The sequence below is a fragment of the Anolis sagrei genome, chromosome 3 (genome assembly GCF_037176765.1).
Source record: "Anolis sagrei isolate rAnoSag1 chromosome 3, rAnoSag1.mat, whole genome shotgun sequence".
Lineage (NCBI taxonomy): Eukaryota > Metazoa > Chordata > Lepidosauria > Squamata > Dactyloidae > Anolis > Anolis sagrei.
The window spans coordinates 230,040,442-230,067,648 of record NC_090023.1 but is presented as its reverse complement, the minus strand read 5'-3'; the positions used below and the strand labels follow the sequence as shown (position 1 = coordinate 230,067,648).

Sequence of the window (27,207 nt, the reverse complement as noted above, 5' to 3'; positions counted from 1 at the left end):
CAGGAGTAATTTGGCATCAAAAACAAAGCGATACCAGTAACAAAAATATAACCCGGATTATAGGGCTGCCTTATAATCTGGATTAAACTCAAAGTTAAGCAATTCACTTGAAAGTTGGCACAGCACAAAAACACAGTCACAGAAGATGGAAAAACTAAGTCCCAAAATGAGGAAATGTTCAAGCACAAAGTTATAAGAGTTTAAAGTCCAGAAAGCCAAAAACAATAGTCAAACCAGTCCGTGGTCAAGCCGTTGGTAAACAAATGCTGGAACGCAGGAATCACCGAGGAACAGGGACTCAGGAACACACGAAGCTGTAGCCCAAGGACCCAAATTCAAGAGTTGGCAGTACAAAGAATTATGTCCAATAAAGACGCTTTGCCTTCTGCAAAGTATCATGCAAACAGAACCCACTTTTATCTCAAAGTTCCTCATCAGAGCTTGATGAGCTCCCCACCCTTTCTTCATCGCTCTCAGCTGCCCCCAACCCTGCAGCTGAATCCGAGCGCCCATCCCTCCACCTCTGCCAGCGTCTGCTAAGACTTAGATCCTGCCAAGAGTTCCCTGGCTGCCAATCCTCAGTGAACCCCTCGAATTCCTCACTGGAGGTGGGTTGATTGCAAATGTCCCTTATTTGTTGAACACGGGTCCAATCCAATTCCTCCTCTTCCATATCACTCCCAGACCCAGAACTCCTTTCAAACCCCAGGAAATCCTCATCCTCTGTTGGCTCACTAAGTATTTCCCGGATGAGCTTCCTCTGCAACTCCCCTTCAGACTCTGGATCGCGAGCAGCCCTCTTTACACTTCTGCTCTCTTCCCCACCCCCCCCCCCCCATTTCACAATCTGAGAAGCCTTGAAACGTGTCAGCATCACTTGGAGCCATAATGATTTCCCTAATGCGCTTTCGCTGTTGTTCTCCCTCCAACTCCTGAGCAGACCTTTTCTCCCTGCTACCAGGAGTAGCAACGCTACCAACACGCTGAACTACAACATGTTCTTTGTAGAAAGAATCACACAGTTCAACTTATCAGAAACAATATGTGTGTCCAGAATGATTGCTAAGAAAATATTCAGAAAATATAGTCTATTTTAATGAAGTCTATTTTAATTTCTGGGCACAAATATGAAAAGCAAATGAGAGCTAACAAAATTTTACCAAGGGAAAGTCAACATAGCTTTTGCAAGAGGAAATTATCATCTAGCTATTAGAATTCTTTGGAGCATATCAAAAACGAGTAGACAAATGCAACTGAGCAAACTATCAAGTAGTTTGATTTTAGAAAGTCTAGGAATCTTCCTAAAACATTTACTTGTTGAGTTAATAAATTTAAGTATATATCATATTATTTTAAAATGCATTTCAGAGCACTCTATACCAATGAATGATATTCCACACCAAAACTTACAAAAACATGGAAAGATTAGTATACCAGAAGAAAATATTTTATGTACAGGCAGTCCTGAGTTACAAACATCCAACTTTAAAATGACTCATATTTAAGAACAGGAGTGAGACAACAGGAAGTGAGTGAAATCTGCCCCTCAAAAGGGAAATTCACTCCTGTAAAAGTTATCATGGGGAAAAGGTGCCTCGAAGCTTTCTCACCAATCCTTGTTTCCACAACAAGCCACATTTTAAAAAAAATAAAATATCACAGAAACAGAAAGTGAGATGAACTCTTCTGAACAGTGGCACAGACAGCAAAACAAATACCACAAGGGGTTAACACCACCCTATGTAATCAAAAGCTTGTGGGTGTGTGGGGGTGTGTGTGTTTGTGGCTGGGTTACACTTTAAAAAGTACCTGTTTAGACCGCCATACAAATTCAACTTAAGAACAAACCTACAGAACCTATCTTGTTTGGAACTTGGGGATTGCCTGTACATGATATTCAGTACCAAGCCATATGAACACATGCAAAGCTTATATCTACAAGATTATATGTGTGTGGAATTTATTTTTCATAGTTTTCACCTATGGTTTGAAATGGTACAGTGAAATCTAAGCCTGGAAGCAGAGAAATGAAGCTAGAGGATATGGAAGATAGAACTTCTTATGACAGAAAATTAGTTCACAAAACAAATATTTTAAATTACAGTCTGCAATGGAATAAAAATGTTTATTATTATTATTATTATTATTATTATTCCATGGTGAATTTTTTCTCTCCATTTGACAGAAAACTCCATTGGAAGAAAACTGCACAAGTGGGAATTCACATTTTTTCCTGCCATTCAACAACCCATAATTATTCATCATCACATATAATGACAAAATAGTTGAAGATGTACATTGGGAAAAAGGAGTAAACATTTTTAAGAAATCAGTCAAAACCATGTGTTTCAAGTGTTGAGAAACTTTTATTAGAACAGTACTGGATAATAATAATAATAATAATAATAATAATAATACTTTATTTATACTCCGCCACCATCTCCCCAAGGGACCCGGCATGGCTTAATTGAGGCCAAGCCCAACAACACATCAATAAAACAAAAAAGCGATAAACCAAAAAAACAATACAATTAATATAAATCACATATAAACAGTAACACAGAAGGATTGAGAAGAATTGTCACTGCCGGCCCATCCAGACAGGCCTTTAATCTGAGATCTGTCTTCATTTTATCCATATGACTCCTCTGGTAAAACTGAGTTAATTCAGGACAAAGCAGATAAACCCTGCTAATTAGATGCCTGGTAAGACCTGGATCTTTGATATATTTTAACTTTTTGGCAACAAACTTACATGTGCCCTAATGTGCTGACATTTTTACAGCTTCTCCAATTTTTTTCTGACAAGTTATTCTTGATTCTTTGTAGTCTTAAGAGGCATAAATATCAACTATGTATCACTTTAATAATAAACTCCTTTATGGGTGAAAACAATAGCTTATATATTTGGGACTTTAATGTGTCTAGAGAAAGATTAGCACACCTATGATGCAACCCTAGTATACATATGTGGCAATTTATATTTACTTGGGAGCAAGTAAATATAATTGTCATCTGTATATCTTTAGAAGACTGAAACTCTGTACCTAATACTTGTGACTATGCAGTAATTTGGTGTTGTATTTGTGAAATTTAAAATCTTGAAGCCAGAATGTTTTGTTTTTTTTTTTGTTAAACAGCAATTTTTCATTGTTTCCTCCTTGAATACTATTTGTTAGCTCAGTCATTTGAATATACTGTAATAGTTTTTCTCTCTGGTCCTTTATAAGGAACTCTTTTCACCCTTCCAAGATTTTTGCTACTGTTAATCTCACAGCACAAAAGCTATATTGGCAAATTTCTTCATCTCCTTTCCTGATTCTCTTTCTAAATAAACTTAATAGACACCTTTCCGGGTTATGCAACTTGTGAAAATGTATTTGTTATTACAACAAAAACACCATGAGATATATTTTCAACATTTGGTAAAATGGTATAAGGATTAGCACTTGTGAAAATATTTTTCCCCACTATGTCAGGACATGTTCTAACCTATAACTTTTAAGCCCCAGTAAGACCAGTGAGTTATAGTCCAGAATATATTAAGAGTATCAGGTTATGTACATTTGAGAATATCAGCTCTACAGCAATCCAAACTGACCAAATCAAACAATCTTACTTGCCTAATTATCTACTTATTACTCAAACAGGAAGCATGTATTCACATGTCTTATGAAACAACAGATTAAAATGCAGCAACCAATAGACATATCACACAGCTAAAACCACAAATATTGATTAAAAAGGGTACATTAGTTTCAAAGAGTATAACACATCAGTTTAAAAAGCATACATACTAAAAATAATTCATACCTTGAAAAAATAATTCATAATTTGAAACTCATAATTTAAAAGCCATCTAGATAGTCCTGCAGGAAAACATTGGTATTTAATATTGTTTTAAATGTAGACAGCATATCCAGCTGTTGGATCTCTACAAGCTGGTCATTCCAAAATTTGAGAACTGCTGATGAAAAAGTCCTCTGGTTAACGATTGCCAGCCCGATCCTGGATAACTGAAGTAAATGTGCCCCTAAAGACCTGAGTGTACAGGGAGAAGACAATCCTGTAGATAACCTAAACCATGTAGGGCTTTAAAGGTAACAGCCAACACTTTGTACCTTGCCCATAAACTAACTTGCATCCACTAGTGATTGTAATATAGGTGTAATACAGGAGTCCTCAAACTAAAGCCCAAGGGCCGGATACGCCCCCCCCCCCTTGCTCAGGGTCAACTTAAGTCTGAAACGACTTGAAAGCACACAACCACAACAACAATCCTATCTCATCAATCAAAAGCAGGCCCACAGTTCCCATTGAAATACTAATAGGTTTATATTTGTTAAAATTGTTCTTCATTTTAATTATTGTATTGTTTTAAAGTATTTTTTGCAGGACAAATAAGATATGTGCAGTGTGCATAGGAATCCATTCACACTTTTTTTTTCCAAATTATAATCCAACCCTCCAACAGTTTGAGGGACTGTGACCTGGCCCTCCATTTAAAATATTTGAGGACCTTGCTGTAATATGATCATACAGGTTAGAACCCATAGCAGTAAGCACCTTCACCATATTTGGATTCAATTTCAGTTTGATTTGTCTCATCTAGTCCATTACAACCTCCAGGCATTTCTTTAGAAAAGACAAATTAATCTTAGCTGATGCTATTTGTGAAGTCATGAAGAAGTATATCAATGGCATACTGGTTCCACCCTACCCCATACTTTCAGTGGATCTCTTCCAGAAGTTTCAGCTAGATGTTAAACAGCATTGGGAATAGAATGGCACTGGACTAGAATCTTGCCAAGAAAACCTACAACAGATTAGCCTTCAGGTTGTCATAACTTGGAAACTTCCTGAAGGCACACAACAACAACAACAACAACAAATATTGTCTAAAACACAGGAAAGCAGTTTTAGCAAGTACCAGAGAGGATATGCAAATATTAATGAATACTACGAAGCTAGCTATTGCTGTTGAAACAGCATATATTCTAGGTAATATTAATGCAATAGTTTCATTGAATATTTAATAGATGTTTAGTTGGAACATCCAGAAGTATCTCCAGGTTAGCAGGAATCCAATTAAGTTATGGGTTTCTAGATGTGCCAAAAGGATATTAGGTTCTTTTTATTAATTCCAGGGGAACAGATGGATATGGGTTGAATTAATTTCTCCAAAACCTTTTTATTCAGTACAATAAACCAAATAAAGTTTGTTTAAAATTGTATTTGTGATCCATTCAATTAACTTCTTCCAATTCCCTTGTATACTTCTAAAATAATCTTTGCCTGATGAAGAAATCAATAGTTTTGAGAGCTTGAACAGAAAATTGTGCACCTTTGTGATTGGCTTAATGAAGACATTACCACAGTATGGACTTTGGGATTTGTGAACACATTTGAATTTGTCAGAATGTCAGCATACATAGGAATCTTGTGTATCTTCATGTTGTCTGTCTGATGATTAATTGACTAGTTTTTATTAGCAGGGAAATGTTATTACAGCTGACTTTTCCCAAATAAATACATATTGATTTACTATTTAGACGTACTGAGAGCTCACAAGTTGACTCAAGGGTTTGTACACAGCACGTTAACTTATATGGGATGTTCTTTTCTATTTCCAAATGGAGTAGAGCACCAAGTATTGCTCTACAACCATCATGGATTTCATCTGTTGTCTGATTATTTAATTGATTTGTAATTTAGCATCCTGGAGTAAATTTCTTCAAACCCTATTGATTTGTATTCAATCAGATAGGTTTACTATTTTCTGGTCTACAGTACTTCTTGTAAAAATTATATTAAACATATGGCCAACATCTATCCTTTCAAAATAACAAGCAGAATGAGCACTGCCATTAAGTCTATCTACCATAAGTAAGGTTCATTGTCAAGCCTTGAAGCAGGCAAACAGTGACCCTCCAGCCGCTTTGGCCTCCAACTCCAAGAAACCCTAGCTAGCTTGATCTTGTAAAAGGTACATGTCTGGTTCCGGATTATAATAGCAATACTATCAAAATATATGAGCTTGAATGTTCAAATATGGTATCTATTTCATTCGTTGCCCAATCAAACAATCTGCACTTGTAATTAAATCCTCATTCACAAATGAAGGATGCTAAGCAATGAAGCAAAAAAGGCACAAATTGATTAAACAGCGAATGTGTAACATGCAGCAAATGGGCAGTGGTGGGAGTGCACTAAGCCAAGAGTCTGGTCAAAGCCAAACATTTCGTGGAGCAAAAACATCCCGGCTTTGAAGAAAGACTGGAAGCAGTCTAAGTCAACATCATCCATTCTCCATGACGGGAAAGAGGAGCTCTCAAGCATCACAAGCCCCTCAGAATTTAGTTGCTGTGAACACTTAGATAAGGGATTTTACCCTGCACACAAGTGTTCTCTCAAGGTAGACAGTAATGAGAAGTAATTGAATTGGTTCCCCTCACCAGGAACTATTGGTGAGCAGCAGTATTTCAGGGTGACACTGATGGAGACAACTGCAGTGGCGCTGTTGCTAAACTTGCAAATATTGTGCAGATGGAATAAATCTTATATAAAAAAGATATTGTTTAATGAGGAAATCCACAAACAAACAAGAGAAAGCACTAAAAGGAGAAAATTGTATATCAGATGGCACTCAACCAACTACTAGATTACAACAGAAGACAACTATGAATAGTGCTGTCACTAATGACACAACTAGACTCAAGATGAAAGGACGTTCAGCTGGTGAAATGCTAAGAGGCAAAATGAAAGTACAAAGCTCCTCCACACATAATATAGGGACATGGGATGTGGGAAGCATGAATCAGGGATAGCTAGGCACAATAAAATAAGGAACGAAATGTATAAAGCTTGCAATACTTGGGGTGGGAGAACAGAAGTGGGCAGGAATGTGACATTTCGATAATAAATGGTGCATTACTTGGGAAATGAAAGTCTAAGACAAAATGTTGTGGCATTAATATGGAGCATGTGTAATGGATTGAGCACCGGACTGTGGCTTTATGATTCTATGGTTGTAGATCAAAGTTTGAATTCCCGCTGGGACATGGAATCTATTGGGCAAGTCACACTTTCAGCCTCAGAGAAGAAAAGGTAAACACTCTCTGAACTAACCTTGCAAAGAAACTTGTGATATTCCCTTAGGGTTGTCATAATTTGGAAACATCATGAAGGCACACAACAACAATTCACAGTAAAGAAAGATGTAGCAAAGGACATTCAATTATATAATGCAAAATCTGACCAAATCAATAAGACTTCAGGGAAAATCTATCAATATAGCCATATTTGAAGTTTATGCTCCAAATACAGAAAAAGAAGAAGAAATTGGAAAAAGTCCCTTCCAGAGTCAAAGAAGAAATTGATCACACAGCACTACAGGTGTTGCTAATCATAGGCAATCAGAATTCAAGAGGTAGGGAAGAGTAAAATATAAAATACAATAATTTGGCCTAGAATTAAGAAAGAAAAGTTGAATAATAGTAATAATAATAGTAATAATAATAGTAATAATAATAGTAATAATAATAGTAATAATAATAATCTTTATTTATATCCCACCACCATCTCCCAAAAGAGACTCGGGGCAGCTTACAAGACACCGCAAAGCAGTATATAACATAAATGATACATGAGTATAAAACAATATCACATAAAATTATATAACAACCATTATCAACACATAAAATAAAATGAAATAACACAATTTAAAACACAGAACCATCTGTAGTTAAAACTAGGAAGAACTGGACTTTGTGATGCACAGCTTATTCATCACAAACACCAGATCTAATGTGTTTATCTGCTGTGTGTTGTATGCATTGTATCCTGACATATTTTATAACAGATCTAGAATAAATAAATAAATAATTCAAATGTTATTTTGTTTAGTAAATATCCAAGCTTGCAATTTTGTGATTGTATGTATGTATGTATGTATTTGTACACACACACACATTTTTATATGATGTATTAAACATTATGTGCACTTGAAATTCCAGTTATCTCTGCAAATATTACATTTATTTTAAAAAGCCTTCTCTAGAATAATCCTTGGATATTTTACATTTGCCAGAAACAACACCCTCCTAGAAAATGTAAAGTATTCATAGCTGAACCAACAGTAGATTCAGAATGATGACTGCCATCAATTTTCAGGGCAAAGGTCATTTTTCTAAAAGCAGTATAGCTTTAATCATTCTCTTTTAAAGCATTGTTGCATGTGTATAAACAAGACACACACCTGTTCTTTTCACATTGCAAGAAAGTGGTCTTAATTTAAACATCCCATATAAAGACATGGAAAGGGCATAAGAAACTAATCTCACATAGTTCAATTTAAAGATGTAACATATAACATAAAAATATTTTATAATATAACAAATATAAAATTATTTCTTTCAAAAAATAAGAAATAAGGATATTGTCACATGATACCTTCTGCATTAAAAATTTTTGTTTGACATTTTTTTAAAAATTTAATGGAGTTATTAGCAGCTTTTCAAAACTACAGACTTTCCAAGACAGCATACAATCTAAGGCATGCAATGTAGTTTTTTATGTGGAATTGTTACCTACTTCTATAAACAGTCCAACTAACAAAAGTTATTTCATTATGAATTAAGAAAGGCCTTTAAAATGTACTTCTTTCTTTAATGAACAGAGATAGAAGATGTATGTTGCTACTCAGTTTCAGTTGCTAGGATATGTTAAATCTAACTTCTTTAAAAGCCTTACTCTAAATAAGATCGCTATTCAGCTGCCTCATAAATATCATTGCCTTTTACTCTATATTTAACTCTGGCAGTATTTTTGAAAAGCTTAGTAGAGGCCAGTAAATCAACCTTTTCTGCAAACCATCTTAACTTGTTCTGCCCATCTATATTTTGAAGCACCATTTCATCTAACAAAAGTACATTGTGTAGTTTTGCTGACGCACCAAACTGTGTTACCATATCTCTCAGCAAGTCTTCAGAGCCCCTTTTCAGTTCATTTTATAATTAGAAGAGTTATCATTGGTGTGTTTGCCAGAACAAAAGCACTCATTACTTCTTTTTTTCCAAAATGGGAATATAAAATCATGTTTGAGAGCTGCAAAAATTCTCCAAACTATTTGACAGTCATTTTCAAAATTTCATTTCTTCATATAAGATTTTGTAGCCTGGGCCCGACACATCTTGTCAACCCCACCTAAGTAGCTCCATTACATCAATGGAATTTACATGCTTACCATTTAACAATTGAGTCAATGGGTTTAGTGTGCTTGAACAAACACCAGGATTCAAGTTTTGTGTTTTCTGTAGAAATTCATGCACATGTTGGCATCTATTTTTGTTCATAGATATTTAGCAATTTTCCTTACTATATGCTCTACTGTATTTTTATCTTTGATTAAATTGTGTTTAATCATGCAGGAAATGCATATTTTTTCAATTATGCATTTCCTGCAGGACCCTCTAGTAAGTTTTGAAGGAAGAATGGAGGGCTGGGGACAGGGACCAGGGGAGGGGGCTGGGGGAGGGCCAGGTGCCCACCCCCACTCCTTCAGGCTCTAGGAACCCAACGAATTGGGATGACAATGGAGACTGGCCCCCGGGATAGTGAAATGCAGTCTCAGAAGTCAATCTCCATAAGCTCAGCACCTCAACAGACCCAGATCTTTCAGTAAGGTCTAGGACTGTTGAGGTGTTTAATTAATCTGAAGTAAACCAGGAAAACCCAGTTGGATTAATCCAGGTTTACCTGAGCCGTCATTTTGTCATGGTTTTTGGATCTGTGTCGAAAGGCCCTTAATCTTGACTAGCCCCCAGCCAACCAGAGAGCAAAGGAGGCCTCCACTGATTGGCTGGCCAGCTGCCTGGCAGGAAGCTTTCCTGCTTTCTGTGGGCTTCTGGGAAGAAGAAGCCACCCACTGGAGTAATGGCATGAAGAGGGTGCCCTCCTCTGCAATCTCTCCGCCCAGTAAGTCGGGCAGAGCCTTTCCCACAAAATTTATTTTTAATATTTTTTTACCCTATTTATACCCCACCTTTTTCTACCCCGAAGGGGACTCAAGGTAGCTTACATATGACAATGGTTCAATGCCTTGCAACACATACAGACATTAAAAACTTGAAATCAGTTCAGATAAAATTGATACAAGTTAAGCATTTTAAAATTACATTCAGTACTAAAATCATTCCATCCAAAGACTGCATGACAAAAGAGACAATTCCTTTAACATATCTTCAAGTTCTGCTGAAAACATTTTGGTTTTAGTTACCAATGTTATACTTTTAAAAAAAGGTTGTTTGATTTTTTTAAAAAAAATGAGTAGCATGAGAATGCTATACAATTTTCACCTGAGTGAAATTCCCTGCCTAAGTGATAGTCATGCCTCCATTCACCCAATTTTGGCAAAGAGGAAACATTACAAATGTTTATTTCTGATTATATTCAAAGGAAGACATGATCTAATCTCATATTCAGGATCAGGGGCAACGTATTCTTGATCAGAGGTAAATCAGACCATGTTTCAAAGCAGAAAAATCGGAACTGAATCTTGTGGTGAGTGTACTACCCTACTCAATAGTATGAACTAGAACATGATCCTAAACAAGTTGTAAGGTCGGTGTATACCCTAACACTTGAAATATTAAAAAGAGCACATGATAGGAAAGGAGAAGCTGTAGCACTCCTAGGGCTTCATTGTGAATTGGTCTTCTTCTGAAATGGGGTTGAAACAAGCCATCTGTCAGGGTTACTTTGATTGCACTTTTCCTTCCAGGATGTTGCACTAGATGGCCATGTGTTCTCTTCCAATTCTATTATTCTATCATTCAGTGATTCTATTATAAGGTTTTACAATAGAAAACATTAAAGAATTTGAATAGCTAGAGCAGTTGGGAGGGTGAAACGGAAAGAAATAATGATACTTAGTGGACTCTACTTTGACTTTCTGCTTAGGAGAGTGACTGAACACGGTTACATATTCACAACAGCCCCCCCCCCCCATATGATTAGAGCTGGCAAATGTTTACAGCATAAATAAAGGAACCTTGGTATTTTCAAGGACAGTGCTACTTAAAGTGGTGGTCTACAGACAAAGGTTTACAAGAAATTAACAGTAGCCAATGGACACAAAATGGTAGCAATTCCTGGAATGATGGGGGGAAATGGCAAATCCCCACATCAGAAAATTTCAGATATATTGCTGTAAATGACACGATAATTCTTGAGCTGTGGCTACAGACTAGTGACACTGACCCTCACGCTCACATATAAAAATATTATTAATGTGGCATACCGCAAAAGATAATGCAAATGTTTAAATACTAATGAAGACTGAAACTTTATAGTTTATGACAATGCAAAAGTATGTTCTGTGAAAGTTTATTCAGGGATATGGCCTTTATTGTAAAAAACAGATGTACACTGTAACATTTTGGAGAGCAATGCAAGTACATTGATTATGCAGCCTACACACAGCTATCTGATCTGTGCATAACTGAGGCATGCTTTTAAATGTTACAGTAGTGACATGAGTTTACAGCATATTGGAATTTTTTTCTATAGAATGAACCAATGTGACATAAAGCTCTCTTGTACTGGTGGCAGGAACAATAAGTCCATGTTTCTTCTAAGTAGTTTTCATACACTAGGTTGCATATCCATGTATGCTGTACATATGAGAAGTTTATGAGAATGCGTGTTTCTCATGCCTGATTTGTGCTCAAACATAAGCACCCTGTTAATCCCACCATATAGGGAACATTTGTAATACATTATTTTCTCCATGAAAGCCATATTGTATCACTTCTACCATAGTTCAGATCAGGCACCATCAACTGCAATGTGACCATTTGTTGGCATGATCATTTCTCAATCTGAGCCTCCTGACCTCTTCATACTATAGGCACTCTCAAGTTAAGAACAAGAAAGGTTCCAGAACTTTGCTCTTAAGTTGAATTTGTATGTACAGTAAGTCAGTTACGCTTAACCCCAACCAAAAAGTATTTGTAAGCTGTCTGTGCCCCTATTCACAAAATTTCACCTCACCACTTGTCCTTGTGCCAATTGGATTTTGATAATTTTTGGTTTGTTGTGGAAACAAGGATTGTTGATAAAGCTTCAGTGGAAACACTTTATAACTCTTTCAGGAGTGAATTTCCCTTCCTAGTGGTAGAGTTATTCTCCCCATTCCCTTCTGTAACTATGAGTCGTATGAATGTCAGATGTTTGTAACTCGGGGACTGACTGTACTTCCCTTTTTGCCTACCTCCATTTTGCCACTTACTGAAAAGTGGGAGAGAAACTCTCTTTTTTTTTTTTTTTGCATCTTATTATCAAAGTTTTAGTGACAATTTAGGGAAAGACAATTATTAACAGCCATATTCAACCAATCTGGCAGTGACTGTCACTTTGGATTTATTTCTTTTTACCTATCCTCAAAGGCTAGTTTTTCCATGCAATGAGCTGATCCTAGTCATGTCCTCAGTATCATCTTAAATACACAAAAGGCTACCTGACAGGAAGGGATGAGTGGTTTCTTTTCTGGTTCACATCTTTTAACATTTTTTCTATGAGCAAAGCAATGTGCTAACTGTTATTATTCATGTATATATGTTAGACCTGCCTTGTCTCAAAATCCCATCTGACTGACTGCTTTTCCTCAATCTGTCAATCATGAACTAACTGTCCCCACGGCATAAATACAAGGCATTTCCATTATGTCTGCATCTATCAGTACACATCTTGGGAGAGATTATGGCTTCAGGCCTTTATGATGCAGAAATTGTGACAGTACTGCATGTCTAAGGAGAGAGACTGGTGATATTTATTGCTTTGCTTTCCTTCTTCCATTCATTTGTACTAAACTGAAACCACCTTTAACTGAATCACTGGAGTGACTGAAAGATTTAGCCAGCCAACTAATGATTCTCACCTATGTTCCTCCATGATGCAAGTATTTCCAAAACAGGGTATGTGGTTTAGGTCCACATCATCTTATCAAAGAATTTGCTAATATTTTTTTACTCTCATGTTAATCCTTACAGCTTTTAAACCCCTGCTGTTTGCAATTTAGAAGCAATATTTACTTAATATATTTTTAAGTCCTGGTAATTCTGCAGCCTTCTCTAAGGTGACTCATACATAGCTCAGTATCAACATAACAAGTTCATAAAAATATATTAAAAAATCTTTTAAACACATTTAAAATTGAAAAAGCCAACTCCAAAACCTTTGAAAAAGCAGCATGCATACTAAAAAGCTTCTAATTTAAATCCTAAGGAAATAAATAAAATCTCATAAGAGCCAGCAACACATAGAGCCAAGTGCCAATAGATAGAGGCAATTTATTCAGTAGTAAAATAAAGGCACTGTATCTGAGCATACTCTGTTTCACATGACAGGTGTGAGGTTTGTGTCACAATAATATTTTAATTTATGTTTTGTCATTTTCACTTACTCATTATCTTACTAGCTAATGATAGTACAGTATCAGAAGGAGAAAAAATATATAAGAATTAAAACGGCCATGGGAAAGTAATTATCTTTTAAACAATCAGGTATTTCTTCTTGGCAATGTTAAATAGACATCAACATAGTCCTCCATAAGTGGAAGTTGGGATGTGGATTTCCAGGCTTCCCCAAACTAGAATCAGGTATTGATTTAGATCCTACATCATTTGTCTTGTTAGCAGAGACTTGGGCCCCATCTAAACTGCCATCGAAACAGTTTGAGCTGCATTATAATGGTCATGTAGATTCATATAATGCAGACTGAACTGCATTGAACTGGATTATTTGAGCCTACACTGCCAAGTAATCCAGTTCAATCTGCATTTTGAAATCCAGTTCAATCTGCATTTTGAGATATGGCAATGTAGATGAAGCCTGAGTAGAACAACATCCAATTCATCTGGAGTATATTAAGCTGAGGAAGACCGTTATAGATCCATAGTTCCTAATGCTTCTTTGGTGTGGGAAGTTGATAGTTTTGCTTCAGTTTTACAATATGATCTATACAGTGATGCCTTTTGGGACTTAGCAGAGAATTGGGCTTCACTAGTCTGGAAAGGCTGCTACTTTAGTTAGAATTCCACACTTGCCAATCTGTTCTGAGAGAGTAATATAACACTACTCACAAAACTGCTAGTTGAAGCACATCCATAATTGGCTTCAGCCACCTACTGGGAGCTAAAAGTTCCAGTAAGAAACAGTTTCATCCGTGCAAAAAAGAGATCAGTGATGAGGACATCGGTGTTCGTTCTGTATCAGTCTTATCAAATCATTCAAGGTAACATTGGAACAATTTGCATGAAAGAGCTTATAAATACCTCATTAGGAAGAGGCAAATGAAAATCTAACTAAAAGGGGGGGGGGGAGAGATTATAAGCATCTGATTTGTTTCTAAACCAGGTCTCAATATAAAGGTAACAGTTTCTTAAAAACTGTATAATCCTAGGTCACATTAACATTTCACAGTTTAGCCAGTTATGTAACTGGGTGATGAAAAATGTTGCAGTTCCAGTCAGCTGCTAAAAACAAATTCATTTTCCAAATAAATCTTAGGAAAGAACATGAGGGACATTTTGCCATCAATGATAGATATTTCAGACCTCCCTTCTACTGAGTCTGCTTTTTTAAACAATAATTCCTCTTAAAGTAGAGGACCTCTTTGATGTAATAAGGCAAAATTGAGGTTACTATTCGAGAGACCTTGCATTATGCAGTTTGAGACTAGGGGAAAGGGCAAAGACATAGTTTAAGAGAAATGAAATAAGGATTTAGTATTTCCTTCGGTGTCTAATACAAAATATTGTAAGGTGCCTTAGGGAATGACACTTCATATCAGATGTTCTCTAGTGCTGAATAACTCCCTCTAGGAGTTTTCTTTTTGCATATCTTACAAAGCAGAGAAAGGAGTCTTAGTGGAAGGTCATACATCTCTGGTAGAAAAAGAGCCATGGGACTTTTTAAAAAAGGAAATTCAAAGCATGATGTGTAGTAACTTTTATTCCCAGAAATCCCCATTATTTATGAATATCGACATCATATTTCTATACAGAAATACCGTGGCAAATTAACATTATATAGCTTGGGTTTGATTGAAAAAAAAACACACACATACATCCTATCAAAAGTTGCACAAGGACCTTTAGCAACTTTCAGTATGATAATAGTTTTCAATATTAGTCATTGCACTCTTCACAATTTAAATATACACTTTCAAAGATAGATTGATAATATTTGGGCATTTTTCATATACATTCATTCATAAATTGGGAAATCTGTTAAGCTCATCAAGCTTTACTTTCTTCCCATTTTCAATTATTTTAATCAAACTTCAAGTATTTATATTCTCCGAACAATGATATAGAATAGATTCATTAATCAAAACCAAAGTAGTGTCTAATAATACTTGAAATATTTTATAACCAGACAATTGTTAGATCATATTGGCTCAGATATTTTGTTCATTACATTACCAAGGCTATACTTTAAAATATTTTTTACTACCAAATTTGAGAGCCCTCCTCCAATGTGGCAGCTAACATTAATCATCACTGTAACTTTGGGCTGGTGATATTTGTGGAATATTTCATGGTTACCCTCAAATAAATGAAAGTGCCTTGCATAGAGATTTATTATGGGACACCGGATAAAATAATGATGTCCATAGGAATCTTCTTGCTGATTGCTACACAGACTATAAGTTCCTAGAAGCAGAGATCAGCTACTTTGCTTATATTACTCCATGAAGTGCCAAGTACATTACTGGTGCTGCATAAATACAGGCATTCCTAAATTAACAAGGTATTTGACAAAGAAGTTCCTTTCAAACAATGCCTTTCTAAAACTGCCAATTTTTCTTTTTTCCTTCTTGTCCTCTGTCCACCTGGAAGTTTTTTTAGTAGCACCAGCACTAAGAGGATGGTAAAGAAAGCTGAAGACATACAAAATTTCATTGTTGTGCTGCAAAAATTTGTCTGCAGTAAACAACCCAATGCAGCTATAATTCGGGAAATAAGGCTCTATTCTAGCTAATCCTGCAGCTGTGTGTGCCTGCCTGCAATAAGGAAAGAAAAGACCATCTACCACCAAAATCCCTTACTAAGTAAATGGCAAAATAGAGATAAAGCCTCCCCCACCATTATTTCAGTTCTCCCTGACATCTTTGACCAACAAAAGGGAAGTGTAAGCTGATGAGATTTTAAAATGCATTTTTAAAAGCTTTAAATGGTATGTAGAAGCTTAACATGTTTTGTTTATTTGTGCAATGTTTATTTGTGCAACCAATGGCCTGGTTGTTTCATTTAATGCATGCACATTGTTAGTTCTGAATACAAAATTTGCTGAAATCTTCTCTCTTTTTTGAGCTGCAGGACTACCATGTTTCCATGTTATCTCTGCCTGTGGTAACGAATTTGCCGTTAAAGAAGTGATGTCCAGGATCATATCTACTTCGTTTCCTGAGGTATACCTGTGCTGTTAAAATATGGCAAAGCATGCATACAGTATTTATTATATGATTCTCATCTTTAAAAAATGGACTTTTATTTCAACTTCCAAGAAAACATTTTCCATACATATTACAAACTAGAATCTTGTTAGACAGTTCTATTTAGTAGCCAGTAGAGGCAGCCATAACAGGAGTTGCTTGATTGTCACCATCTTCTCCTTTGCTATTGGACTCTGCCTTTTTCAGCAAAGTGAAAAGAGCTGATTCAAGAAGCTTATTGCCTTGTTGCTCTCTTTTCCTAGACAGACCAAAAATGTGTACTAGCTGTTTTTGAAAACCTCAAAAGCAGAAATCACGCTTTAAACATCCAAGCAACTAGTGTTACATGCTGACCCAGCATTTCACGTGAAATAATTTAAAATGAAATTAATGGAACATTGCAACATGGCCTTAGACTCAAAATCCTATGCACACTCATCTATGGCTGGCCTCATTCATTCCACTTTCATTCATCATAGGCATTTACTTCTAAGAAATATGTTTACACTGCTTCTAAGTTGAACAAAACCCCAAAAGTGCCTTACACTACCATTAATTTTTGTTATCACCATCACCATACAATTATAATGCTTCTAAACAGTTCACAGCAAGTATAAACTAAATGTCTTCTAGTTTGTAATAAATGTCTAAAATATATACCTTTGACAATAAGATCTATATAGTTTTGCAGTCTGGCATACTGCAGAGGGGATTGCAAAGCATGATTAGTGGCTGCATTACAAATTATCCATCATTTCCACCTAAGAGTATACAGATGTCCCTTTTATATCAGACCATCAATTTGTGAAGAAGCATAACAGTGCATTTTAACTTTTGATAGGAGCAAAACCAAAACCAGTGCTGGTCAAAGCTATTGGCAGTTGAAGAAATTCCTCACATTTAAGCTATAACAAGAATGAAGGCTTTGTATTTTGTGGACATCTATTTCTAATCATCCTGCAATGTGTATAAAAAAGTCTTTTCAGATCAAACATGAAAGACCGTGTAAAATTTCTGAAATCAAAAAATGCACTTTGCAGCCCTCCAGTGGTAAAGTAGAATTTGGAACTCTAGAAAGAATTTAGATGTACCAGCCTTCAAGCCATCATGCTTAATATATATCATGTCAAGTGCCTAGAAACAAAGCTTACATCTTTGTGAGAACATTCAATGGATTCTACTATAAAGGAAATAAACATGACAATTGGCAAGAAGTGCTACTGCTACACGTCTGTCTACACATATCTATGATAACTTTTATCTATATTGCAATCAAAGCACTTGTCAATCACAGAAAGTTTGAGAAACTGCCTAAAAACTGAGATTCTTTGTACCTTGTGAGCCCCCCCCCCCCCCCCCCGCAAGCACACATTTTTGTTGATTCTGCAGACAAAGTTTTTCAAGTTCCCTTAAATATTTATTTACTCTGTTGGATGTACACAAGGAGTAACAACGATAAACTTTCTGTCTCAGAACTAAACAAATCCTCTTGACTTGTTTCTCCCACAGAACAGCTGGTGTTCTTAAGTGAAATTCAGAGGAGAAATGTAAGTATGCCAGAGAAAAGGAAAGCAAAAGAACGCCATAGATGCCAAGATAAATTGCAATTGTTCTCTCAACAAATACAAAAAGCACACATTACTAATACATGAGATCAACGTATGGCCACAATATGTCATAGAGGTAGTCATGGAAGTCACTTGGGGTTGGTGGTTGTGTGCCTTCAAGTCATTCCCAATGTATGGTGACCTCACCAATAGGTTTTCTTGGCTACATTTGTTCAGAGTGGGTCAGCCTTTGTCTGCCTCTTGAGGCTGAGAGAGGTCACCCAGTGGGTTTCCATGCATGATCACAGTCTTCAAAACTCAACCAGGGCTACCTACAGTATAATTCTACAGAAGCATTGAACTGGGTGCATCTACCCTATAGAATTGATAAAGTTGGAGGCCACTTTGTCTGCCATGGCTCAATGCTTGGATTTGTAGTTTGCTGCGACTCTTTCAGAAAGCAATTTAAAGACCTTGTAAGAATTAAATGATCAAGGATCTGGAAAACAAGCCCTATGAGGAGTGGCTTAAAGAGTTGTGCATGTTAAGCCTGGAGAAGAGAAGACATGATGGCCATGTATAAATATGTGAAGAGAAGTCATAGGGAGGAGGGAGTAAGCTTGTTTTCTGCTGCCCTGAAGATTAGGATGTGGAATAATGGTTTCAAACTGCAGGAAAGGTAATTCCACCTGAACATTAGGAAGAACTTCCTGACTATGAGAGCAGTTCAGCAGTGGAACTCTCTGCCTTGGAGTGTGGTGGAGGCTCCTCCTTTGTAGGCTGGATGGCCATCTGTTGGGGGTGCTTTGAATTTTCCTGTGATTTTCCTGCTTCTTGGCAGGGGGTTGGACTAGATGGCCCAAGAGGTCTCTTCCAACTCTATGATTCTATATCTCCCAGGATTGCATAGCATTAGCCCTGGCAGCTAAAGTGGTATTAAACAACATACATTCTACAGTCTGCTTGTGCCTTACTATTCCTTTCCTTTATCCCAGTGGTTCCCAGCCTGTTGTCCGTGGACCACCAGTGGTCCACAAGAATAAAAATATGGTCTGTGGCCTCACCATAACTACACTGTGGCCTTGAAACCACATGCAACGAGCACAACTGGTCTTGCAAATCTATCTTATAGTGCAGAGGCTATGGGGATGTTGGGAGGGGAGAGGCTGACTGCCCACGAAAGAGTACTACTACATTAGTTGTAGATTACTGAATATGGTTTTCTGTGGGCGAGCAGATGGCGACTACTGGGTGGCATATGTTCTGTATCAGAAACCACAGCTGATGTGGTTTATCGAATTGAATTTTCTGAATCAGCATCCCAAATACCCAAACTGAATCTAAAATTGACCAAAAACTGGTCAAAGTGGTGACTGATCAAAGTGGTCCCTGATCAAAGTGATTCCTGGGCAAAATGGTCCCTGGTCAAGTGGCCTTTGGGCAAAGTGGTCCCTGGTCAAAGTGGTCCCTGGCCAAAGTGGTTCCTGGACAAAGTAGTCCCTGGTAAATGTGGTCCCTGATCAAAGTGGTCCCTGATCAAAGTGGTCTCTGGGCAAAGTGGTCCCTGATCAAAGTGATTCCTGGTCAAAGTGGTCCTGGATCAAGTGGTCCTTGAGCAAAGTGGTTCCAGGTAAAATGGTCCCTGGTCTAGTGGCCCTTGGGCAAAGTGGTCCCTGGACAAAGTGATCCCTGGGCAAAGTGGTCTCTGGTCAAAGTGGTTCCTGGACAAACTGATCCCTGGCAAAGCAGTCCCTGGGCAAAGTGGTCCCTGGGCAATGTGGTCCCTGGTCAAGTGGCCCACTGCTTTGTCCAGTGTAACCATGAGACAAGCCTGGTTTTCTTTTCAATCCACCTGACATAGAAACTTCTAACATTTTTCCTCTTGGAATTAGGAAGGAGTGACAACCCCAAATCGGAAGGGAGACTCTGTTTCTCAGCTAAAGCAAAAATGTACACCTCCATTTGTTAGGCAGACGAGGAGAAGTTTGCTTATGCAAGAACTAAAGCAACAAGTTCTGTATTTATAGACAGGCACATATATAGAGGCAGAGACATATAGATAGACACACATTCAGAACATTCCTTTGGCCAGAGGGGCTTCTGCCGTCCCACGCAAGCAAAGCAGACGCCCTGATGGATTAGTCGCTCCAGGGCCGGCCAGCCTTTCCAGCTCGCGTGCATCCCCATCGGTGGCTTCACTGAGCGAAGGGGGAGCCGGCGGCTGCCCTCGGCTGGGCAAAGTCACCCAGGGAAGCCCCGCAGCCCGAAACTCCAAGTCCCTCGGTCAGCCCTCTTTCTCGCCCCTTCGCAGGAGACCTTCAACTTTCCCGGGTTCTTCTTCCCCCGCGCCTGAGGCTGACAGGGACTGGGAGGGATGCAGGACACCTGCTTCACCTTCAACTCTCCCTCGCGTCTGTTCTTGGAAGAAGAAACCCAGGCCAGCTCACAGCCCAGACACGCCAAGGCTTTGAAGAGGAGAAGCCTCGACCATGGCCAGACAGAGGCGTTCGCCGGCAAGGGAGGCGGCGCCCCTCCGCGCTACCTGGACGGCTTACCTTGCGTGGGTGGGGGGAAAGGGGCAGACGGGGAGGCCAAGGGCGGCGGTGTCGAGGGGAGGAAGGGAGGGAACTTCGCCTTACCTTTCAGGGCGAGGAGGCTGCCGACCCCCAGCCAAAGCAGCGCCCACTCCCAGCACCGCCTCATCCTCTCTGGCGGCGGCGGCACAAGGCTTCTCCGACCCAGCCCAGGGGCTCCCTCCGCCCCCTCTCTCTCTGGGCTCCGGCGGCAAGGGAAGGAAAGGGATGCGGCGCCTCCTCGTCGGCGCCTGCTCCTGATACTGCTGCTGCTGCTGCTGCTGCTCCCGCGCCTGCCGCTATTATTATTATTGCTGCTGCTGCTGCTGCTGCTGCTGCTGCTGCTGCTCAGTCATTCGCAGGCTTTTACTGCCAGGACCCGAGCAGCTCACCCGCTTTCACCGCGGGACCGCGGCAACGTCACTGGGAGGAGAGGCTATGAATATTCATGAGGAAGAAGGCGAGGCGGGAGGGAGGGAGAAAAGGAGGGGAGGGATGAGCCCTGGCTGTTCCCCAGCGCGAGGGGAAAACAAGCCTCAAGTTGAGGGCGCTTACAAGAAAAGGGGGAAAACGCACCGTGACTTCAAGCTTCCACATGGAGAGCAGCCAGGTTCAGAGAAGGCCTGGGTTTACTTTGACCTGTGGAATGAGTGCAGTTTGATAGAATCCTACAACTGAATGAGACCCCAAGGGCCATCCCGTCCAACCCCCTGCCCTGCAGGAATCATAGAATCAAAGAGTTGGAAGAGACATCTTGGGCCATCCAGTCTAACCCCCTGCCAAGAAACAGAAATATTGCATTCAAATCACGCTTCTGTTTAAAAGCTTCTAAAGAAGGAGCCTCCATCACACTCCGGGGCAGAGAGTTCCACTGCTGAAGGGCTCTCACAGTCAGGAAGTTCTTCCTCGTGTTCAGATGGAATCTCCTCTCTTGTAGTTTGAAGCCATTGTTTCGCATCCTAGTCTCCAGGGAAGCAGAAAACAAGCTTTCTCCCTCCGCCCTGTGGCTTCCTCTCACATATTTATACATGGCTATCATATCTCCTCTCAGCCTTCTCTTCTTCAGGCTAAACATGCCCAGCTCCTTAAGTCGCTCCTCATAGGGCTTGTTCTCCAGACCCTTGATCATTTTAGTCGCTCTCCTCTGGACACATTCGAGCTTGTCAATATCCCTCTTGAATTGTGGTGCCCAGAATTGGACACAATATTCCAGGTGTGGTCTAACCAGAGCAGAATAGAGCGGTAGCATTACTTCCCTAGATCTAGACACTATGCTCCTATTGATGCAGGCCAAAATCCCATTGGCTTTTTTTGCCGCAACATCACATTGTTGGCTCATGTTTAACTTGTTGTCCACGAGGACTCCAAGATCCTTTTCACACGTACTGCTCTTAAGCCAGGCATTGTCCCCCATTCTGTATATTTGCATTTCGTTTTTCCTGCCAAAGTGGAGTATTTTGCATTTGTCACTGTTGAACTTCATTTTGTTAGTTTTGGCCCATCTCTCTAATCTGTCAAGATCGTTTTGAATCCTGCTCCTGTCCTCTGGAGTATTGGCTATCCCTCCCAATTTGGTGTCGTCTGCAAACTTGATGATCATGCCTTCGAGCCCTTCATCTAAGTCATTAATAAAGATGTTGAACAGGACCGGAGCACCCAATCAAAGCATTCTCCACAGATGGCCTTCCAGCCTCTGCTTAAAAACCACCAGAGAAATAAACACCATATTCCATGACAAAATGATAATAATAATAACGCAGACAGACTACAAGCAGAGGCACAACACTGTTGCTCAGATGGATTCATTGAACCTTGTGCCACAAATACCATCTGCCTGCAATAAAGAAGTGGTGGGATCACAAGCCAGAAAAGTTACAGAAAATGAACACGTCAAACTACTCTGGGACTTCCAAATTCAGACTGACAAGAGTTTTGGAGCACAATACTCCTGACCTCACGATTGTGTTAGAAAACAAAGTATGGATTGTCAATGTTACAATCCCAGGTGACAGCAGGATTGAAGAGAAACAACTGGAAAAGCTGACACAATACAAGGATTTAAAGATCAAACTGTAAAGACTCTGGCACAAGCCAGTCAAGGTGGTCCCAGTGGTGATCAGCACACTGGGTGCAGTGCCTAAAGACCTTGGCCTGTACTTAAACACTATCAGCGCGGACAAAATTACCATCTGCCAGCTGCAGAAGGCCACCTTACTGGGATCTGCACGCATTATTTGCCGATACATCATACAGTCCTAGACACTTGGGAAGTGTCCAACGTGTGATCCAATACAACAGCCAGCAGAGTGGCCTTGTCTGCTGTGGACTCATCTTGTTGTGTTTCAAATAATAATAATAATCATCATCATCATCATTTTATTTATATTCCACCCTATCTCCTCAGAGGCACTCAGGATGGTTTCCAAACATAAAAGGCAAACATTCAATGCCTGAATACAACAATAATACATCCATAGTAACAAAATTTGGCAACCCAATATATAAAAACAAATTATGACTTAACAGCTAAAATTAAATTAGAAACACAGCCTGTTATATCAAACATCAGACATCAAACAGAAGCATCAGTTGCCCAGTTTTTTTGTGGTTAATAGATTGATCATTGCTCAAGATATCTATTGAGCTGGTGGGGCAAACAGGGCACAGATGGTAGACATATACAGGAGCCCCCGGTGGCGCAGTGGGTTACCCCTGTGCCGGCAAGACTGAAGACCAACAGGTTGGAGGTTCGAATCCAGGGAGAGTGCAGATGAGCTCCCTCTATCAGCTCCAGCTCATGTGGGAACATGGGAGAAGCCTCCCACAAGAATGATAAAACAGTCAAACATCTGGGCGTCCCTTGGGCAACGTCCTTACAGACAGCCAATTCTCTCACACCAGAAGTGACTTGCAGTTTCCCAAGTTGCTCCTGACATGACCACTTCAGTTGTTTCATGAAGTCTGGGAGGGAGTAAATAAAGGGGTAAATAAAAGGGGTAAATAAAAGCTATCAGTGCTTCTCAGCTGAGGGTTGTTTTACTGCTTCTCAAGCAGAGCAGGGAAGCTAGAGGTAATTTCTGAACCTCAACCTTTATGGAGTTCTAACTTCAGAAGAGACCTCAAGGGCCACCCAGTCCAATCCCCTGCCATTCAGGAACACACAATCAAAGCACCTCCAACAGATGGTCACCCAGCCTGTTTTCAAAATTTCTAGGAAAGGACATTCCATCTTAATCCAAAGGAACGTATTCCACTGTCGAATACCACTTACTGTCAGGAAGGTATTCCTAATGTTTAGGTGGAATCTTTTTTCTCTCCTGCAGTTTGAATCCACTTTGTCCAGAGCAGTAGAAAATAAGCTTCTCCCTTCTCAATGTGTGACATCCTTTCAAATATTTAAACATGGCTTTCATGACCCATCTCAGCCTTTTCTTCTCCAAGCTAAACACATCAAGCTCTCTCACCTGTTCCTCATGGGGCTTGGCTTCCACACGATATTCCAAGTGATAGAATTATAAGAGTTGGAAGGGGCCCTATGGGCTGTCATAAATGGTATTCATAACCTTTTGGGAAAACACCTTTTGGAGATCATAACTTTTTAGAAAAACATGACCTTTCAGAGAAGAGCCAAAAATCCTTCAGAGTAGAATCTTCTCTTGTAGTATACAACCAGATATAATTATGCAATGCAATGGTTTCAATTTTTAGACTGAATAAACTGTTATCAATGATCAATTCGGAAAACAGAGATTTGCCAGTGCATAAAAAATAGCAGTGCTTTCAAAGTGTTTTTCGGTGTGAGATATACACACACACACACACACACACACCCATAAAACAACTTGTTTTATATCATGCACCTAAGAGACAATATGAAGTAGACTTTGATTTAAAAAATAACATATTTGGTTTACTTACAACCTTCATATGTTCAGCATACACAGGTACAAAACTTATCAGTCCAGTTTGAGATATGTTTGAGATAATTTTCTATGCCATCTGGCCAGGACATCTCTTACAGCAAAACAGCTATCAACAGTTCACATAGTCAAAAGGAGAGAGAGAAAGAGCATGTGGTCTGAAGCCCATTATAACTTCACAGGAACCATTGAGTAAAGGAAGCTGTAACTGAACATACATGCAGAAAACAGTAAGCAACAGGATCACAGATAAACATATTATTAGAGAAAGACTGAAGAAGGTTGTCATTTCCAACACACTCGGCATCAAGAAGTTCCTTCTACGGTTCAATCAAAATCCAACCTTCTGTAACTTAAAACCATTAGACCTAGTTCTGCTCTCTGAGACAGCACAGAACATCAAAGCTCTTTGTAACATCTCTTCAAGAGCTGGTATCATGACACCCGTTCATTTTTCTTCACCAATTTGAACATACCCAACAACTTCATCCTCTCTTCATGTTTTGTTCTCCATGCCTCTTATCATCCTTTCTGCCCTTCTCTGAACTTGCTCAAACTTGTTTATATCCTTCTTAAATTGAGATGCCCAAAACTGAACACAGTATTCCAAATGATGCTTGACCAATACACAGTATACTGGGATGATTACTTCCCTTGAATTAAAGCTATGTTTCTGTTGAAGCAGGCTAAGATAGCAATTGCCTTCTTTGCTGCAGCACCATTGCCAGGTCATATTCAACATATAATCAACAATAATCCCAAGGTCATTTTCAAATACAATACTACTGAGTCAATTCCATACCTGTGCATTTAGTTTTTGGGATTGGCACAACTTTAACTACCATGGTTCAATGCTATGGAATCCTGGGATTTGTAATGTGATAAGGCATCAGCAATTTGATAGAGAAGGATAAGGCCTCATAAAATTGCAATTCCTGTGATTCCATCACGTTGAGCTATACCATTGATTCTACAGTGTAGACTCAACCAACAGGGTTGGATGATGATAATAATGATAATAATAATAATAATAATAATAATAATAATGCTTTGTTTATAACCTGCCCTCTCTCCCCAAGGGGACTCAACGCAGCTTACAACAAGAGGAAATAATTGTCACTTTCCCCTTTTTTCTGTGGGCATGGCAGAAGGAAGGATTGGGTAAGGGCAAATCTGTTTTCCTTACATGGCAATACTCTCAGTAGCTCCCTTAAGTTCTTCTTCCAACTCTGTCCAGAAAACCAAAGAACCGGTGGAGATGGGAGGCAGAAAGGCAGAGAAGAGGCAGCCACAGCTTTTCCTTCTCTTGGTAGCAACTGGAAGGCTCTGTCACTCAAGCATGGAAATTATGAGTCCCTTCACATGTTGAGATCTCATCAGTTCAAGGCAACATAGCCAAAGGGTGTAGAATGTTGAAAATTACAGTATCATGTATGGGAGACCACAATTAGGGCTGACTTTAGCACAGTAGGTTAATCACCAGCTGCAGCTGCAGTAGATCTTGCCAACCAAAAGGTTGACAGTTTGAAGCCGGGTCAGGGTGAGCTCCTGACCTTCTGTTCCATTCCCAGCCCACCTAGCGCATCGAAAACAGCAATTTGCATAGATGAAAGGGAACTGCATTAAGCAGGGAGGTATTTTAGTCACAGTGTTTGGAGGAAAGTTTACAAACAAAGAAAGCTCCCAACAAGGAGATATAGTGACTGCATCCCCCTGTGGCTGGAACCGAGCGCAGTCTCCAAAAGATGCTGAATGATGAGGAAAAAGCCTATACATACCTCTACACATTGTCTGTCTTGCCATTGTATAATTGGCATTGGATGTTTGCCGTATATGTGTTCTGTGATCTGCCCTGAGTCCCCTTCAGGATGAGAAGGGCAGAATATAAGTACTGTAAAGAAATAATAAAATAAAATATTTGCATGCCATCTCTCCTTGAAAATTTCAGCTCTCTCACCAGAGCAAGAAAAAGTAATATGTTGGTTTTGTTTTATTTTGCAGGCATTCTGCCTGTTCTCTTGCCTCTCTCTGAATGGTGCAGTATGGAGGACTGGGTTTGCTGGGTTAATTCTTTCCACCATTCTCCCAGCAAGGAGGCATTGGTAAGAAAGTTAGAGGAGAACATGGCTGCCTCTTCTATGAGGAATCCTCTGTGTGGGAATGTTTAGAAAGAGGGTGAGATCATAGGAAAATGCTCCTACTTGCGGCTCATACCCTGGAGATTGTGAGCAAGAGAAATGGGGTAGCTGACCATTACTACTTTCAACATTTTCCCTAAGAAACAGTGGGACTAAGAATATGGGGCAGTGTGTGGGCAGGGGGTCACCAAGGGCTCCAGGAATTTTCAGGCAAATAGTGGCTCTGAGTTTTGAATCTGCTTTAAGCTTTAGCCTATAAAACAACTGAAGATGCTGAGCCCCTTTTCAGGGGAAAAATAGCACCTTTGGCAGTTTCTCAAATTTTGGAATCAAATTGAATTCACCCATTCCACTTCCAAAGAAGCCAGTTGTACATATCACAATTGTACAGTTTTTACAGCAGGACAGGATACAGGAATGAGCTCCTACTCTTTAATCACTTTTCTTCATCAGAAATAACTGTCAAGCCACCGATTTTTTCTTAAACCACAATAAGCTTGGCCATATAGCACCAAGTCAAGATCTTAAGCT

At 39.2% G+C, this 27,207-nt stretch overlaps 1 protein-coding gene across 2 annotated transcripts in view; it reads right to left on the bottom strand.

The window, feature by feature from the left end:
- CLSTN2 (calsyntenin 2) overlaps nucleotides 1-21,041 on the bottom strand; it is a 416,131-nt gene extending 395,090 nt beyond the window's left edge. For both annotated transcript variants that reach the window (XM_060767908.2, XM_060767910.2), the window contains exon 1: nucleotides 20,685-21,041. In XM_060767908.2, the coding sequence (XP_060623891.2) occupies nucleotides 20,685-20,748 (64 nt within the window). In that variant the 5' untranslated portion in view covers nucleotides 20,749-21,041. The remainder of the gene's footprint in view (nucleotides 1-20,684) is intronic.
- Between the last annotated feature and the right edge of the window lie 6,166 nt (nucleotides 21,042-27,207).